General features: G+C 37.1%; 2 protein-coding genes across 2 annotated transcripts in view; one reads left to right on the plus strand and one right to left on the minus strand.

Moving 5' to 3' along the window:
* Positions 1 to 42: 42 nt before the first annotated feature.
* gpalpp1 (GPALPP motifs containing 1) lies at positions 43 to 4,783 on the minus strand. The gene is made up of 7 exons (XM_079897064.1): positions 4,509 to 4,783; positions 4,161 to 4,290; positions 3,759 to 3,908; positions 3,383 to 3,653; positions 2,658 to 2,822; positions 2,381 to 2,482; positions 43 to 1,491 (listed from the first exon to the last, which is right to left on the minus strand). The coding sequence occupies exons 1-7, from the start codon at positions 4,591 to 4,593 to the stop codon at positions 1,273 to 1,275; spliced, it is 1,122 nt and encodes a 373-aa protein (XP_079753190.1). The 5' UTR covers positions 4,594 to 4,783; the 3' UTR covers positions 43 to 1,272.
* A 391-nt stretch (positions 4,784 to 5,174) lies between these two features.
* The window catches only part of pibf1 (progesterone immunomodulatory binding factor 1), a gene marked incomplete at its 5' end in the record, with an annotated part of 45,602 nt that continues 33,826 nt past the window's right edge, over positions 5,175 to 16,950 (plus strand). The window contains 9 exons of the mRNA XM_079897063.1: positions 5,175 to 5,423; positions 5,538 to 5,638; positions 7,222 to 7,420; positions 7,560 to 7,679; positions 8,927 to 9,060; positions 9,626 to 9,734; positions 10,179 to 10,360; positions 10,670 to 10,795; positions 13,686 to 13,784. Of these exons, the coding sequence (XP_079753189.1) occupies positions 5,175 to 5,423; positions 5,538 to 5,638; positions 7,222 to 7,420; positions 7,560 to 7,679; positions 8,927 to 9,060; positions 9,626 to 9,734; positions 10,179 to 10,360; positions 10,670 to 10,795; positions 13,686 to 13,784 (1,319 nt within the window). The remainder of the gene's footprint in view (positions 5,424 to 5,537; positions 5,639 to 7,221; positions 7,421 to 7,559; positions 7,680 to 8,926; positions 9,061 to 9,625; positions 9,735 to 10,178; positions 10,361 to 10,669; positions 10,796 to 13,685; positions 13,785 to 16,950) is intronic.

Raw genomic sequence — 16,950 nt, forward strand, 5'->3', positions numbered from 1 at the left:
CTATTTGTTAGATCAACCAGTTATAGATTTAAAGGAGATTTTCGACATCGCTTTGTCATTTTATTTAGTCAAATGCAGTAAATGTAACTGACATATATTTAGTGAACATGTTTTTGTTTTAAACAAAGTGTAAATTTCACACCTTACCTTTACAATATCATGATAACAGACAACAAACATTTCAGATAAGCCTGTATAGGCCTACTTATAAATGACTTATATCCTTTGTCTTCATAGGGAACATTTTAGGAAAGCATAAAAAAAGGGTTACACTTTATTTTAAGGTGTCATTGTTACAGTGTAATTATACATTTAAGTACTGAGTAATATTAATTAACAACATGTACTTACTATAGGGATAGGAAAGGATTAGGAATTGGTTGAGGGTTAGTTGCAGGTAATTATGCATCATTTTTTGTTATTACTATGGTAAGTAAATGTAACATATGTAACAAGGACACTGTAAAAAGTGTTACCAAAAAAAGAGAGAGTAAAATATTACATGGTTCATCAAAAACAAAACAAAAAAGAAAACATATTTTTTAGGATCTTTATGATTGTTTGCATCGCAACAACTATATATGAATGGTGATTGTCATTACTGTAATATGTAAAAATGCAATGGTTTTAAATGGTAAATGGATTTAAATCTGAATAAATTATACGCATACAACAAAAACTACAGTGACAAATTTTTACAATTATATTTTTGCATTCAGTAATGAGAATTTTTTTGCATTAAGGTCACGATAGTTTGGGGTGAAAACTGTATAATGAGACTATGAAATAATGAGACAAAAATAATGACAATACAAAAAGTTTTAATGATCTATGGTAGTCATTATTTCCTTTAAGCAATATATAAAATCTTTCTTTCTTTTTAATTTTGGGGTGAAATATGACCTGAACTCAACATATTCTAAACATTTATGAAAATACACGCTGGTGAACAATACTTACTATTACCATTATTCAGAAAAATGATAGGGTTACCTGAATATGAACACCAATACTAAAGTACTCATTACGTTTTTAATAAAAAAAAGTGGCCTAAAAACATTTATAAGCCACAAATCAAAGATTCTTTTTAATGCATTATCTCTTACATTTAAACATTGGTGTAAAAAAGGAAAATTGAGGAGTAACAGTCAGTCCTCCAAATTTTTACATATAATTATCAGCATGGATCATAATGTTTTGATGAGGATGTTTTGAGGATTCCAAATCAGTACAACGTCCTTGACAACATCAGATAAACGCGTTTGATGTCCCTCATAGGAACATGCGGTCTTTGCTGTGTGAAAAGCGGGTGTTGAGCTCTTGTGACTTCTTGAGCAAAGCTTTTTTCTGAGCCTCATCAAAGCGATTGACTTGGAGGTCCATGTCTCTGTCGAAGGGTTTTCTCTCCACAGGCTTGTTAGCATCCTCCTTAGCTTTTTTCTTCATCTTCTTAGTGTGCAGACTGATGAGAGATTCACCACGCTTGGACTCCTAAAAAGAGATGGGCAATTGAAACAATTTTTTTACATTCAAGCAGTAACAATTGCATCTGGCAAACTAAAGGTGTAGTCCATTCAAAAGGCCCATTAGAGTGAGCAGCTAAATTTCCCCAACATCCCTGGTTCTCAAACAAGTGTTACTTTTCTTGTTTTATTTTGGTTAAAGATTTAGTAATTTTGTTATAGTTTTTTAATTCATTTTTATTTTAGTTTTAGTGTATACATGCATACATACATATGCATATACACACACAATTAATTAATTAATAATACTTTTATTATTTTTAAAATATTTAGCCATTTTTAAAAAATAAAAAATGATCAAGATTCATTTTTCCCCTTAATAACTAGTGTTTTTATTGAAGTTTTGGAATCCCAAAATGGACAGTGGTTAATTTACCTATCTGTTATTAATATACTATTTATAATAAATAAATAAATACACACATAATGATTTTTATACTGTGCAAAAAGTATATTCAATTCCCTAAACCTACCCGTCACAGAAAACTTTTAGCGTTTTCAAACACCATCATCTAAAATGATTTATAAGCTGTTTTCCACATGGGAACCAAAAAATATCCCCACAAGGACAAGGATTTCAGATATTGCCATCTTTGTGGTTTTTCCACATAACGTAGGAGGGTATACCTGAACGAACACACACACACACACACACACACGCACACGCACACACGCACGCGCACGCGCACGCGCACACGCACACGCACACGCACGCACGCACGCACACACACACACACACACACACACACACACACACACACACACACACACACACACACACACACACACGCGCACACGCACACATGTACAATTTGTAATACACTTTACAGCTGTATTTAACTAAAAGAATAACGTACATTATATTTTGAAACTTTTTCAGCCATCTCAAGCTCTTTCTGAGGCAGACGTGGTCCATCATCCTTGGCAGATTCACCTTTTTCCTTAGCCTCTTGTCGCTCCTAAGACAGACAAACAAGAAGGGAATTTTCAAACAATCCCTCTTTTCCAAAACCCAATGTAAAAAAGCTTGTTTCATCTCTAAAATTTAAATCACAAGTGATATCATTGGTAAATCCACAGTGAGTCTCCATAACAATCTCCACATTTCGTATCTGAACTCAATCTCTAACTCACCCTAGCTTTTCGCTCACGTTCAGCGGGAGTGTCAGTCCAGATTGAGCGGTCTTTGTTTTCAGGGCCTGATCTTTTCTTAAAGGTCCGTGCTTCCAAGCCCACATGCTGCAACTCAGGAGGCAACTCTGTCATCCAGCTTTCTCTGGAAACCACCTCTGGGCCAGTCTAACAACAGAAGAGTCACAGATTGTATTGATGTTGTATGAAGAATAGCATAATTATTTCTGTCTTTCACTGTTGTTCAATCATATTTAAAGGTAAAATGGAGGATTTTTTACTTCCGGGTGGATCACCAATACTATTGGTCCTCCTAATTGTCAATCATTCTGGTGAATCAATCAAACTTATTCAGAAAGTGGAGAGGGCGGTTCTTATCTAAAATTCGGAAAGACCCTCCACTATACCTTTAAATAGAGGGTATATACAAAATAAAAACTAAAACTAAAATAAACATCAAATTAAACCCAAATAGTAATATTAAAAATAAAATAAAATAAAAACAAAATCATGTAACAAAAAAATTTGAAAGAAATTTAAAAGAAAACTGAAAGTATAAAACTAATAGCCTATTAGTATAATATAAAAAAATATGACTAAAATAGTATATAAATAACACTGACTACTATTACTAATAAATATTATGATTATTATTATTATTATACATATATTCAGCTGTACTACAGTAGCTGAATTAATGGGGAAAAAACTACATAAAATGCACTTACATCCACTCCTGTAAGTTTGTCTTTCATTTTTTTAGCTCTTCTTTCAAAGTCCAATGCCACAGAGTCCTGGGACGGTCCTTTTGATGGCATGGGTCCAATGACATAATCTTCTTCTTTTTCTTCTTCTTCTTCTTCACTGCTTGACAATTCTGGAGTAAAACCTGGTGGTAGAGCTGGTCCTAAATATCCTCTGGCATCTTCATTTCCCCCCTTTTCATCTTCATCTTGTCTTTTGAATCCTGGAGGGAGTGCAGGTCCTAGTAAAGGTGGTCTGGGGATGCAAAATGTAGTTCATCCAAGACTTAGATTGAGATGCTGAAATTGCTATGTAAATTGCCATGTGTGGCACTATCAAGTATTATTTTATGTTTATTACTCTTCTGGTGACTTGTCTCGCTTTTGATATCCTGGGGGAAGTGCTGGACCAAAGAAACCATCATCCTCCTCCTCCTCCTCCTCCTCCTCCTCCTCATCATGCTTATCAGTTTGCTTTATATCCATCTCAGCTTTCATGATGCCTCTGTTGCTGTTAAAGAATCACATGAAAAAGTGAGAGCAAATTATTTCTTCCTGAAAGACAATGATGACCCTGTAAAGCCTGAACAATTATCTAATAGTCAGATTTTTCGAAACAGTTTATTGAAACTTTAGACAAAAATGTATTTTATTTTATGTTTTGTATCATGTTTGATACATCAGGTTAAGGCCCATATAATATCCACACTTCATATAGAACATTTCTGTATCATACTTGACAAGTACAAAACAAGTATCATACTTTAAAGAAGGCCGGTTCCCAGATGATGAGTATTTGGCTCTCTTGAACACGACCTCCTCTTGATCGCTGTCCTCACATGAACTTGAGGACTCTGAAGCTTTATACAGTGGAGGCAAGGCTGGACCTATGACTGGAGACAATATTTATTATTTATTGTGTAATTATTTTGCACTTAGATCTAATCTAAAGAATCTAAATGACCTAACCGTTTTTTCAAAAGAAAATTGACAAAAAAAAAAAAAAAAACATCTAAAGGCTGCCAGCCTTGTTATGCATTTGCAAAATTAAAAAAAAAAAATTGTAGTCCACAAAGCAGCTACTACAACCAACGTGCATGTGTAAACATACTTGCGTCTTCTTCATCTGAATCATCATTTTTGCTTTTTCCCATCGACGGTGGCAAAGCTGGTCCAGTTATGTTTTGATTAGACATAGCAAAATTATCGTGCTAGGAAAATAATAAAAACAGACATTTATTTGTTCACAAACCCAGAAATGTGCTACGACAGAGTAAACACATTCCCTTATTTCCGGTTTTGAATTCGGTGTGAATTTCAAAATAAGAGTTCTGTTCAGGCGGAATCCTATAGGTGGCGCGTTATTTTGTAACACAAGCGTTTTCTAAAAAGACGCTCTTTAACACAATCTTCACTTCTCTTCTCTGTTGTCAGCCGTTGTTGTTTCTATGGGCGGCGGGACGCTTAAACAGTCGGTATGATAAATAATCATAAAACACTTTTCCCAACTTCCACATACATTTTTACGTTGTCGTGTTTTTCTTGTCATGAGGCTACGAAAGTCAGGTAACGTTAGTTAACCTAAAAATAACCGAACTGTCATCGCTTAGTGAATAGCCTCTTATCTGTTAATTCTTTCCTTGAGCTTCTGAGCCCCTGTCCTGGCGCTTGACTACTAATAATCCACATTTCCCAGTTTTAAAACCAGCTTTGAGGAACATTCTTCTTTTCTGACACGACCAATCGGTAAGGACGCGTTGACTGGATCTTTGTCGATATGCCTCCCAAGAGGCCAAAGGGCGCAACGGCAAACATCTCCAGCTCCATCGAGTCTGAGGACATCAGTCTGGAGACAACAGTCCCCACAGAGGACATATCGTCTTCGGATGAGAAAGATGGCGCAGGGAAGGTCACAAAACAGCTTCTAGAAAGAAAAGAGCTGCTTCATAACCTCCAAAAACTAAAGATAGATCTGTCACAGAAAAATCTGCTTATAGACAATCTTAAAGTGGACCACCTTACCAAGGTAATGGTTGATTAATAGAAAACTGCTGTCAAATTGAGAAGCAGTTTGAAGAATATTTAACGCTTGTTTGTTTGCCTGTGAGTGTTAAAATGATTATTTTCACATTCATTTTAGATAGAAGAGCTGGAGGAAAGGCTGAACGATGCTCTCCATCAAAAACAGGTGCTCGCCCTGCGTCTGGACAGCCAGCTCAAACTCCAGCAGGATGAAAACAGGTGCATTTACATACTGTTAAGAAAAATATCAATATATCAGTCGTCGTATTGGTATTGGCCGATAAATGTGCCTTTTGATAAGGCTGAAATATTTAAGCCCGCATCCATATCACCCTGTAGCCCAAGACCGGTTGCCCACTGAAGCTAAGCTGGGCTGAGCCTGGTTAGTACGTGAATGGGAGACCTCCTGATAAAACCAGGTTGCTGCTGGAAGAGGTGTTAGTGAAGCCAGTAGGGGGCGCTCACCCTGTGGTCTGTGTGGGTCCTAACGCCCCAGTAGAGTGACGGGGACACACTATACTGTAACAAGCACCGTCCTTCGGATGAGACATTAAACCGAGGTCCTGACTCTCTGTGGTCATTACAAATCCCATGGCACTTCTCGTAAAGAGTAGACACCGGGGTTACACCCAGTGTCCTGGCCAAATTCCATCCACTGGCCCTTGCCAATCATGGCCTCCTAATAATCCCCTTCCATTGAATTGGCTCTATCACTCTCTCTCCTCTCCACCTATAGCTGGTGTGTGGTGAGCGCACTGGCGCCGTTGTTCTGTGGCTGCCGTCGCATCATCCAAGTGGATGCTGAACACTGGTGGTGGTTGAGGAGAGATCCCCTGATATGATTGTAAAGCGCTTGATAAATGCCTCATTCATTCATTCATTCATTAGCTTATAAATTATAGCCTCTTCTTCTAGTCATGTCTAGTTGGGCTATTTATTGTTAAGCACACACTAAATGAAATGTTTATATATATTCCACTATGAATTTTGTTTAAAGTAAAATTCAGCCGTTAATTGGAAACAAAACATAAATGAAGAGTTTTGTACAAATAAACATTCCTCAAAAGCCTGTTGTATCACACATCGTCAATATTTTAACACAATAAAAAAAAAATGATGTATGTATAATTACATAAATCTAAGTTGCTACAGTCAAGTAAATGTACATCTTGAAATATTAATAACAATATAAAAACATTTCTTTAGTTTTCTTTTTAAAAATCATTAAAGACAAAAAAACATGTGTGCCACAACCTTAAGGTGGGCTTTTTTAGAATTATACTAAAAGGCCTTTTTACTTGCTTAAAAAGAATGAGCTCTCAATCAGAGGGCAGGTTTTTCAGCAAAGTTTTGATCAGGTTAGTCATTTAGAGGCCTTAGAAATGTATCAAATATGATACAGTTGGCTTTATAGGGTCGAATGAGGGTTATGCGCTACAAACTTCCACATTCTGTAAAACAGGTCGCATCGCTTCCGGTTCAGGTCTTTTGTAAGTGCTTCCTTAAATATAGAGCAGTCTTACACAAGAAACGTTCAAAGAAGCAAGAAAAGATGCGCATAACCGATGTCCATATGCAGATTTGTATAAAAAAAGAAAGTCGTCTTCTTCTCACTAACATTTAGATATTAAAATCAAATAAAATGGCAACAATAAAAGAACTAGCTAGATTAGCTGATTATCTCTTTGCCATCAGTTGCCGTTAACACTTTCTCCGACAAGCAGATGCAATGAGACCTGTTTTCCTCTTTGTTCATGTGAGGTTGGTTCAGCTTAAAGCCTGTATGGCTTCTGCTTATGCAGGAAGCAGCAAGCCCTGAGGAAGCAGGAGATGGACACCATCATGCTCAGACAGAAGCAGCTGGAAGAGACGAACCATCAGCTGTGTGATCGAGCCGGCGATCTCCGCAGGAGCCTGAGGGACCTGGAGCTGTCAGAGGAGAAGTACATTGAGCTGAAGGAACTGCCCGAGGACAAACTCACTATCCCTGAATATGTGGCGGTGAGTTATAAACTGGAGTTGGAAATGAAGATTTTCAGATATATTTATTGGTGCTGTTGGTTCCTCCCACTAACAAACTTGTGGAGCGAGGAGATTTAAAAGCTATACTGTAAGTGCGTGTGTGTGTTTCTTCATATAGATTCGGTTCTATGAGGTCGTGAACCCTCTGAGGACTCTTGCGACTGAGCTGCAGGTGAAAAAGGCTAACCTGAGCGAGGACCTGGACAGTCACCGCAACCAAGTTAGATCACTAATGGAGGTGTGGAAAATATTTTTTTCCCTTTTTGGGTACCATTTTTACTACGGGCTTCAAAGTCAAAGTTAAATCGATCTATTTTCTAAATGCATATAGATCTTATTGTGAGCGATTCATCTATGCATTTGTTTCATTCGATGAAAAGGGCAGACTTCTTTCTGGTGATATATTCAGGACTTCTTCAATCGTTTAGTCCGCTTAAAAGCTTGCGTTCATCTGCCTCCACTTTTGAGCGCAACACCCATCTCAACATCCAATCAAGAACTGATGAATAGAACCGAGTCTCTGCCTGCCCTACGTTTTTTCTTTTTCGATAATCTGTTTCACTTCAGATTTTTTAAGTTGACATTAAGCTGTTTAAAACGTGCATTTACTCTATCAATTTGAACATCCAGATGGTATATTCAAACATATCTTGTGAAGTGCTCTCGGAATATGCATTTATTTGTCATTTTAAATGTTGGAAACGGATTGTAAAAGTGGACATTCTTATCCTGTTGCATCCTCTGTAGGCCATGATCAGCGACTACTCGACGTCAAATTCAATCTCAAAGCGTCTTGGCAGTAGCCTGGCAAGCCAGACCTACATCAAGATGTTAGGTCTGGCAACTCACCATAGACACGGCTCAATCCAAGGGCGGGATTAACGGCTGTCTTTCAAATTCCCTCTGCACGCAATAGGAGCGCTTCAACCAACCAGAGCGTTTTCCAAACAACGGAGCTTACGTTAGTTGGTAGATTCAACTTTTGAATCTGGCCGGCAAAACACATCTTCCTTTTTTAAGAATGACTTAAGTGCCGTTCTTTGCTCTTTTCTCAAAGAAAAACTTAACTCCAAGTCCTCCAGTCACGGCCAAAGCCGATTTGACAGACTGTTCGCCAGAAGCAGCAACTCTTCTTTGTTTTCAAGTCGCAGGTAACCGTCGCAAATCTGTCGTCATTATGTTAAGCCCGCCCCGCCTACTCTATACACGATGTGATTGGCCTGACCCAATTTAGGTTTTTACAGCTCCGAAAGTCAACGGAGAGTTGCTAGACTACCCTGGCTGCAAAATACATTTTGCTGCCGCTAGGGTGCGTCTAGATTTCTAGGCTATCTTGGCAGAGCATTGTAGTCGACTAGTCTGTGCAACTTCTACCTCCAGACCCCATGACCCCAATTCCAGAGAGCTGTGAAATAATTGTAATTATTGGCATTACTTTTATTTCTTATTGACATTCATCACTTCTTTTTCTCATATCCCAACCAGAGTTATGAGGAAGAGAGGAGAGCGCGCTCCGAGCTGGAGATCCGCTGTCAGAGACTCACGCTAGAACTTGCTGACAGCAAGCAGCTTATTCAGGAAGGAGACTACAAACGAGAGAACTATGACAAAATCAAACGGTGAGTGGAATGTCCTGCATTGTCTTTTGAAGTCCACATTCAGCTCAGCAAGAAATGTTTCTTGAGCAACAAATCAGCACATTAAAATGATTACTGAAGGATCATGTGACACTGAAGACTGGAGTAATGATGCTGAAAATTCAGCTTTGACATCACAGGAAAAAATTACATTTTAAAATAAATTAAAATAGAAAACGGTTCTTTTAAATTGTAATAATATTTCACAATATTCTTGTTTTTACTGTATTTTCGATTAAAAAAAAAAATGAAGCCATGATGAGCATAAGAGACTTCTTTCAAAAACATAAAAAAAAAAATCGTACTGATCTCAAATGGTAGTTTACTTCCTTTAAATGTCCAGCCTTAGCTGCAATCTTTGCTTTTTTTTTTTTTTTTACAAAAAGCAAAAAACAAAGAGATTTTAGTTGAAAATGTTTTTCTTTGGGAGTCAGCATTATGGGCAACATTATAGTCGACTGACTAGTATAAAAGTTTCTTTATGTATGAATTGTTAAAATTCAGTCCTTTAAATATGGTGGTTGTGTCTGCGTATTTTGGTCCACAGAGAGAGAGATGGGAATGAAACTGAGGTGAGAGAGTTGAGGAAGAAGTTAGAAATTCTGGACCTCACACACACTGCCATGACAAAAGAGAGGAATGAGCTACATAAAGAGGTAATGTGGGATGAACACACACATACGATTACTAACAGATCGGCATGTCAGTTAGGTCAATTAATTAATTAGCTGATTGTTAAATGATAGACATCTGACACTGACAGTCTTGTTAATGGATAATAAACAATTTTCAGTTTGTTTTCAGTTTTTCTTCTTTTTGGGTAAATTATATATAAAGAGCAAGGTACAATACCTATATATATATATATATATATATATATATATATATATATATATATATATATATGGTATTGAATACAAAGTATTTTAAAACCACAAATGTGCGTTATCCATTAACAAGTTTACACATTTTGTAACCAGCACACTTCTGCAAAAGTAGCAAAGCGGGCATAATCTCAACCTATAAATCTGTTTATCATAAAGGTTCTTCTTCTGTTGCTTACGTTTCCTCTTTCTCGCCACCTTTTTTTTCATCTGCAGGTAGCCACTCTGCAGCAGTCTGTAACATTGATGCAGAAGGACAAGGAATATCTAAATAAGCAGAACATGGAGCTTAATGTGCGCTGTGCTCATCAAGAAGACCGTCTGGACAGACTGCAGGCCCAGCTTGAGGACACAAAGAAGGCCAGGGAAGATGCCTATGAAAAATATGTTGCTTCTAGGTATGTGTGATAAATAATGTACAACAGATGGTGCTTCCTACTTACTTTTTTCCCGCTCCTAACAAATTTTTTTCAGTTTATTAGGTTAAGTTTTATGAACAATATAATTGGTCTGTAGTAAGATGGTTGCGTAATATGAAGAAATGGGCCAGGTCCGATCTGGTATCAGGTATTACGTTACCTTTCGAGAATCTTAATATACTTGGATTTACAGCAGAAATCCAAGATCCATTCTTCTCATTTCTTTATAATGTATTGTCATTATGCCATTATAATGTAACAGTTGTACTGTTTGCATCCCTCCACCAGAGATCACTATAAGACAGAGTATGAAAACAAACTGCGTGATGAACTGGAGCGCATTCGAATGAAGACCAGTCATGAGATCGAGATCCTGCAGAGGGCATCTAAAGAGATGTATGAGAGAGAGAACAGGTGAGAGCAAGCCTTCATGTCTCAGATTGGACAAATCCTATTCTTTCTATCCTTGTTTACCATGGAATATCTGGAAATGTGAGGGAATTTTAAAACCTTAAATCTCTATAATTTTTTTAAAATTAATTTCTTTAACTGCATCCAGTTAAAGAAATGAAGAAAATCTATTACTTAGGATGGGATGCAATCTTTGAAACTGCTGCCTATAGTGAACATTTGGTCTTCTCACAGCTACGACTCACATGTAAAGCTCAGTGTCCTTAAAATGCAACTAGATGCTGGATCCTATATGGATTTAGTGGGCTTTTACAGTGCTGAATCATATTTTCTAATAGGGCTGCTCGATTATTGCAATAAACTAATTACAAACAAAAATGGACAAATAAATACAACAGAACAAAAATACAAATTAAATAAACAGGGCTACAGCAGTAGCCTACTACAGCAGAAAGTAATCAAATGTAAAATAACTTATGCACATTCCGCTCCATCTCGGAGCGCACGCACAGAAAGCCGCCTGGGGAACGGTGTCTCTTTCGCGGCTTAATGTACTTTTAATTACACTGTTTTAATATCAAACACGTCTCGCAGTTCAGCAACAGTAGACTACATTTTACAGCCCTAACTTATTCGGCTTATTTGGATGTTAAGTTTGGCTTAGGGAGGAACGAAAGCACACCGCTGAATGTGGCAGCGGTACAATAATAGTTTTACCTCGATTGTCTTGTTTTCATAATCTTTGGAAGCCAAAATTGAAATCAATTACGATTAATCACACAGGCTTACTTTCTAATCAACTAAGCATAGGTGAAGTAAGAGGGGTCCTAGGACAGACACTGCTATCCAAGTGGCCATAGCCTAAATAGTTTTATCATTGAAAACATGAATAAATATATATATATATTTTTTTTTATTAATGCAAGAATAGTAGTTATGACTAAACAATATCTGATACAGTCTAAAAAAACGGCATGCTTGCATTAAATTATTGCTTTTGCTCTAAAGTCTTCCACTGCTGCACTATCACTGTCTGTTCACACAGAGCAACATTATACTTTTCTGTTGCTATTAATTGGCGTTTCTTGTTTTGTGTCAATTCATCTGTGCAAAGACTGACCCTCAACATTTGAGTGTGTGACACATTAGCTTCGTTTACATGGAACCTAATTATCCGATTGTAATCGGACTAGTAGCACAGTCGTGAATAAAAGTTACATGTAACCATGTCGATCGGAATTAATTAGCCTAACCTGATTCAAATTTAATTCGGATTGTAAGGGGAGGTTTATTCCTTTTCTAATCCGATCGAGAAGACATGTAAACACTAATCGAACTGGAAAACACTGCGCATGTGCAATGTTGTAGAAATGGCATAATGACGTATGATGCCTGAAACAAGCTTTTTGTTGTTGTTGAAACAGAAGCCTTGTTTTGGGCACGGGAAGGGCCGTTTTTGCTGCTTGATAAATATAAGCAGCGCAGCACAGCACAACAGTTCATATGCTCGTCGTCTCCTAATCAGAATCCAAAATAACTGTAAGCCCGCGCTCAATCGGCCCAATGGAGGCATCTGGTCAGCGGGGAAGGTCTCTGCGTGTTACTGTCTTTTCTCGTGGCGAAGTATTTTTGATTAAATGAAATACATTTTCTCATATGTATTTTCTCGTTATTTCATCTGACCCCATTAATGAAAAGATTTTAATGATATCTGTGCATCATTAAATGTGAGCGAATGTTTGACTATTCTTTTTACTCTTTACTGAAAATAATGCCAGAGTCCGTTAGAATAAAATCAATAGTTACAATTTATTATGTCAGGTAAATATATCATGCCAATTTCATAATCAGTTCAAAGATAATCAAGACAAAACATCAAATGCTCTGGAATAAAGAGAAGAGATGCAAACCCGACATTAGGAAATACATGATGCTGAGAGTCCTGGCAACTCTCAGCATTCACGGGCTGATCTGAGGTACAGAATTGCGCTTATCCTCTCGTTGCATTTCATTATATAGACAGAAACTTCTTTCACATGGAAACTTCTGCTAACAATGGGAATTTACATTCAGAGTTAACACCTTTTGGGAGTAGGAGACCATTTGTCTAGAGACACACCCTCCTTTGTGTGCCAGTTATCTCTAAACTCTTAAAGACCTTATTACCTTTTGTTTTATTTCTTTGGGAATGGGATTGTACCAGTCGCACTGAGACATTTCAAGTGATACCAAACATGATGATAAATATTCACATTAAACCATATAGATTATTGGGTGAATTTTGGTGATCTCAGCATGAGGGAGGAGGGATGTGGGAAGAGGGGAAGAAATGTAGATTAGGATTGCTTAGGCGAGAGGTGCTAGTTTCACTAGAGAAAGTTAATTTCCAGAAAGGTCCTTTGTCTTCCTTGGAGGAGTGGTCGTTCCTCCACCAGTTCTTCCAGTTTCTCCAGTTTACAGATACATATTAAGTCTGCTCTTCTAAACAAAGAAAAGAAGGAATTTAGGAGAATGTTAGTATGGAATGAATTCATTCCGATTAAAATAAAAGAGGTCCTTGTAAACGTAGCTATTGTTTTCCCACTATTGTGGGACTATAATTTCTGCTTTATGCTACTTCTCAGCATCAAAATGTTGGTGTAGTCAGATTTATCTGTGATGTATCACTGCAATCTGACCTTTCCAAAGCACAAAAATGAAATTCAAATTCTGTAAATTATACAGAAAAAAGTGGGAGTGGAAAAACTGTATTGTGTTATATGTAATAATGCAGGTAATGAAAGTTCATGATTTATATTGTTTCAAATGGCAAGGCTGTAAAGCACACTTAACTTAATCCTGTGCTGCATAATGTACAGTATTGTTTCAGGAAATGTGTTTGTTCATCTTTCAGAAACCTTCGTGAAACCCGAGATAATGCTGTCATTGAGAAAGACAGAGCATTGAATGCAGAAAGAGATTCTCAAGCCAAATATGATCAACTTTTAGACCAGTAAGTTCTTACAAACCTCTCACATATGCGTGACAGTCTGTAGCTGTCATAATTTTCTTTCTGACACTTATTGAGCGTTTGAAAAACTATTGAGCAAATGCATGTACAGAAATTCTTGCCAACTCATAATTCAGTGGAAAGAAGCATGATGGCCGAATGGGTGTGAATCGATGAATGAGTGAATGAGTTTCCGTAAATTAGTGACACCAGATGCAATGATGCGGTAGCCTTCTGGTAGGGGTGTAACGATTCATCAACTAGATCGATGTATCGATTTATATTCATACGATCCAACTATATCGATCTGTGCTCGGCAAGTTGGCCTTCCGGACGACATATATCGATCTAACATCGTTTTAAAGGTAATGAATTGATTGTATCGATACTAGGAAATAACGCATTGGATTTAAGCACGTCAGACTTTATATGGATGTTTTTTCTTAGCACTTTTAATGATAAAGGCGTTAAACGTTAGGCCTACTCGATTCAGTCTGCCTATCTGTGACGTCGTCGCCATGCGTGAAGCGCCAGCAGCAGCGCAAAGACAACAAGCAGCGCAAAGTCTCTCACCTCAGAAAAACAGACTGTCCTCTCCTTTCCTGTCCTCTCAGCCGCTACACTGCAGTAGCGCGCACTCTTCAATTGCACGCGCAAATGCGCCGGCGCGCGCTGTACTGTATCACTTCACTAAAGCGCAAAAGAAATACGAGAATGCAACGTCGTAAATTAGTAAGTTAAGAAATAAAAGTAAAATGCCAATAAATTACGTTATTGGTACGTCATGTGTGTTGCTATTTATCAGGAGCAGTTTCCATGTTTCTTTACCAGTTCTTCTAAGTATTGTGTATCACCATGGTAGCCTAATTGTTGTTTGTTTCCATAACAAAATGCCACTTACTTGTTATTTTGTATATTTTTATATGACTGTGATGGCTCAGACCAAGATTGTATTAACAAAAAGTTTTGGGACTAGTTAGTTACTAATAGTTTGGGACTGCTATTTAATAGCTTAACCTCGCAGTGCCTACTGTTTATCAGTATTTGACATATTCTTACAATTTTTTGTATGTTAAGTAAAGGGGGACAGAACTTGTGTGTCTATAATTCCTAAAAAGGTGGGTCGTGGCTTGATGACCATGGGGAAATGTGGGTCCCATGGCCAAACTATTCAAAACATAATTCAATGTTGTGATAATCGTAATTAATAATCACAAATTCAATGGAATAATCGACAGTTATAATTTTTGTCATAATCGTGCAGTCCTACTTTATTCAAATAAAATGTGAATGCATGTGACATTAATTGTTGTTTACTTGTTTGTTTATATCCATAATTAATTGATACCTGATTCCCTTACAAGAATTTTTGGCTAAAAAGTCACTGAATCGATTTCAAGTCACTGAATCGTTTCGGATCGTATCGTTCTAAATGAACCAATATCATCCTTGAATCGTATCGACAACCACGAATCGCGATACGAATCGAATCGTTGTTAAAACGAATCGTTACACCCCTACCTTCTGGGCATTTTGAAATCAGGATTTCAGACGTTATTTAAAATTAGGCCTAGGCATTGACAACCATTTCCGCTATATTAATACTTGATATGTCCCAATATGATGTCAAAGTAAACTACCGTGCAAAAGTTTAGGGTCAGTAAGATTTTTTTTTTTTAAGAAATTGTATTAAATTGATAAAACATGACTGAAAAGACATTTCTGATGTTACAAACATTTCTATACCTAACAAATGCTGTTCTTTTGAACTTTCTATTAATTAAAAAATGTTTCCACAAAAATATTAAGCAGCAAAACCATTTTCAACGTTGATAATAATAAGAAATGTTTCTTGAGCTTCATATCAGCATATTAGAATGATTTCTGAATGATCATGTGACCCTGAAGACTGGCGTAATGATGCTGAAAATTCAGCTTTGCATCACAGGAACATTTTAAAATACATTATAACATGTTAATTGTTAACTATAACTGAAAACTAAAATTTCTGTTTTTACTGTATGTTTTGATTAAATAAATGCAGCCTTGGTGAGATTTCTTTCAAAAATCTTCCCGAACCCAAACCTTTGAACTGCATTGTAAATCCCCAAAAATACTTAAATAATATTACAGGGTCACTTTAAAATGACTAAATTACTAACTTAACTTTACATTAATAAGCACACAACAGTGATTGGTGGTGGCTTTAACACTGTTCTAGCCTTTGCATGCACTTTGTAAATCTGTGAAAAGGACATTTCTTTAGGACTTTTTTTTATGTTATTTGTTTTTTCTTGGTGTCAAACATTTCAAGCTTGACTGGATTCCTCCAAGGCCAAATCAAGTAATCTCAAACTGATGAAAGACATGGCCATTTTTTGTCACTGTAAGTAAAAGTGGGTGTAGTCATGTTTGTCTGTTAGTGTGTGTGAGGATCATATACTAATAAGTAATAAGTACTGTGTAAGACTTCTAAAGTTGCAGGGAGACATATTTAACCTCTGTTACTGCCTCCATAAAAAATAAAAGTGTTCTTCACTGCCTGTCTGATGACAAGTAAACAATCGAAGCCAAGATTTTAAAATATGCGGATTGTTTTGCTCCTGGTTATGATAGATGTAATTATTTTTGGAGCCTGTGTTCTTGAGGAGGAATTTCTTGTACAGTCATGTTCCCACGGTTGTAGAGCCAGTGTGACAGAGTTGCTGAACATGCCTTTGTTAAGCTTTCCATTGTGATGAAACGCAGTTGAATCCGTGTTTCTACACTGTGGTGATCAGGGCCTGCACTTGAAGGAAAGCAGTATCAGATTCTGGACACTGGGCTGTGGTAGATGACTGTGAAAATAGATGATCTAAAACAAGAACATGTGGCTAGTTAAGACAAGACTAGAATTATAGTTAGACAAGTAGAAGAAAATAAGCAGCGTGTCGCCACAGCTCAGTGAAACCTCTCTGACAGGCTAATTTAACATGTGAGCTTTGGTTTTAACAGCATTGGTAAATGTCATGAGTGAGAAAACATGCTAAACTGGCTAGAAAAGATGGGTATTTCCATTTTGGTACACTCTGCTGGTGCATGTCTGCAGCCCAAACATAGAAAGGGTTGAAAAATGACTTGAAATGTAGAGCTAGTGTAGGCATACACTAATGGAAAAAGTTTGGGGTCA

The sequence above is a fragment of the Squalius cephalus genome, assembly GCF_949319135.1.
Source record: "Squalius cephalus genome assembly, chromosome: 2".
Lineage (NCBI taxonomy): Eukaryota > Metazoa > Chordata > Actinopteri > Cypriniformes > Leuciscidae > Squalius > Squalius cephalus.

Coding starts and splice junctions, on each gene's coding strand:
- gpalpp1 (XM_079897064.1), bottom strand. CDS start 4,593: ATGTCTAATCAAAACATAACTGGACCAGCTTTGCCACCGTCGATGGGA. Junction 2,483..2,657: donor AACGTGAGCGAAAAGCTAGG/GTGAGTTAGAGA, acceptor TGTCTGTCTTAG/GAGCGACAAGAGGCTAAGGA. Junction 1,492..2,380: donor AAAAAGTTTCAAAATATAAT/GTACGTTATTCT, acceptor ATCTCTTTTTAG/GAGTCCAAGCGTGGTGAATC.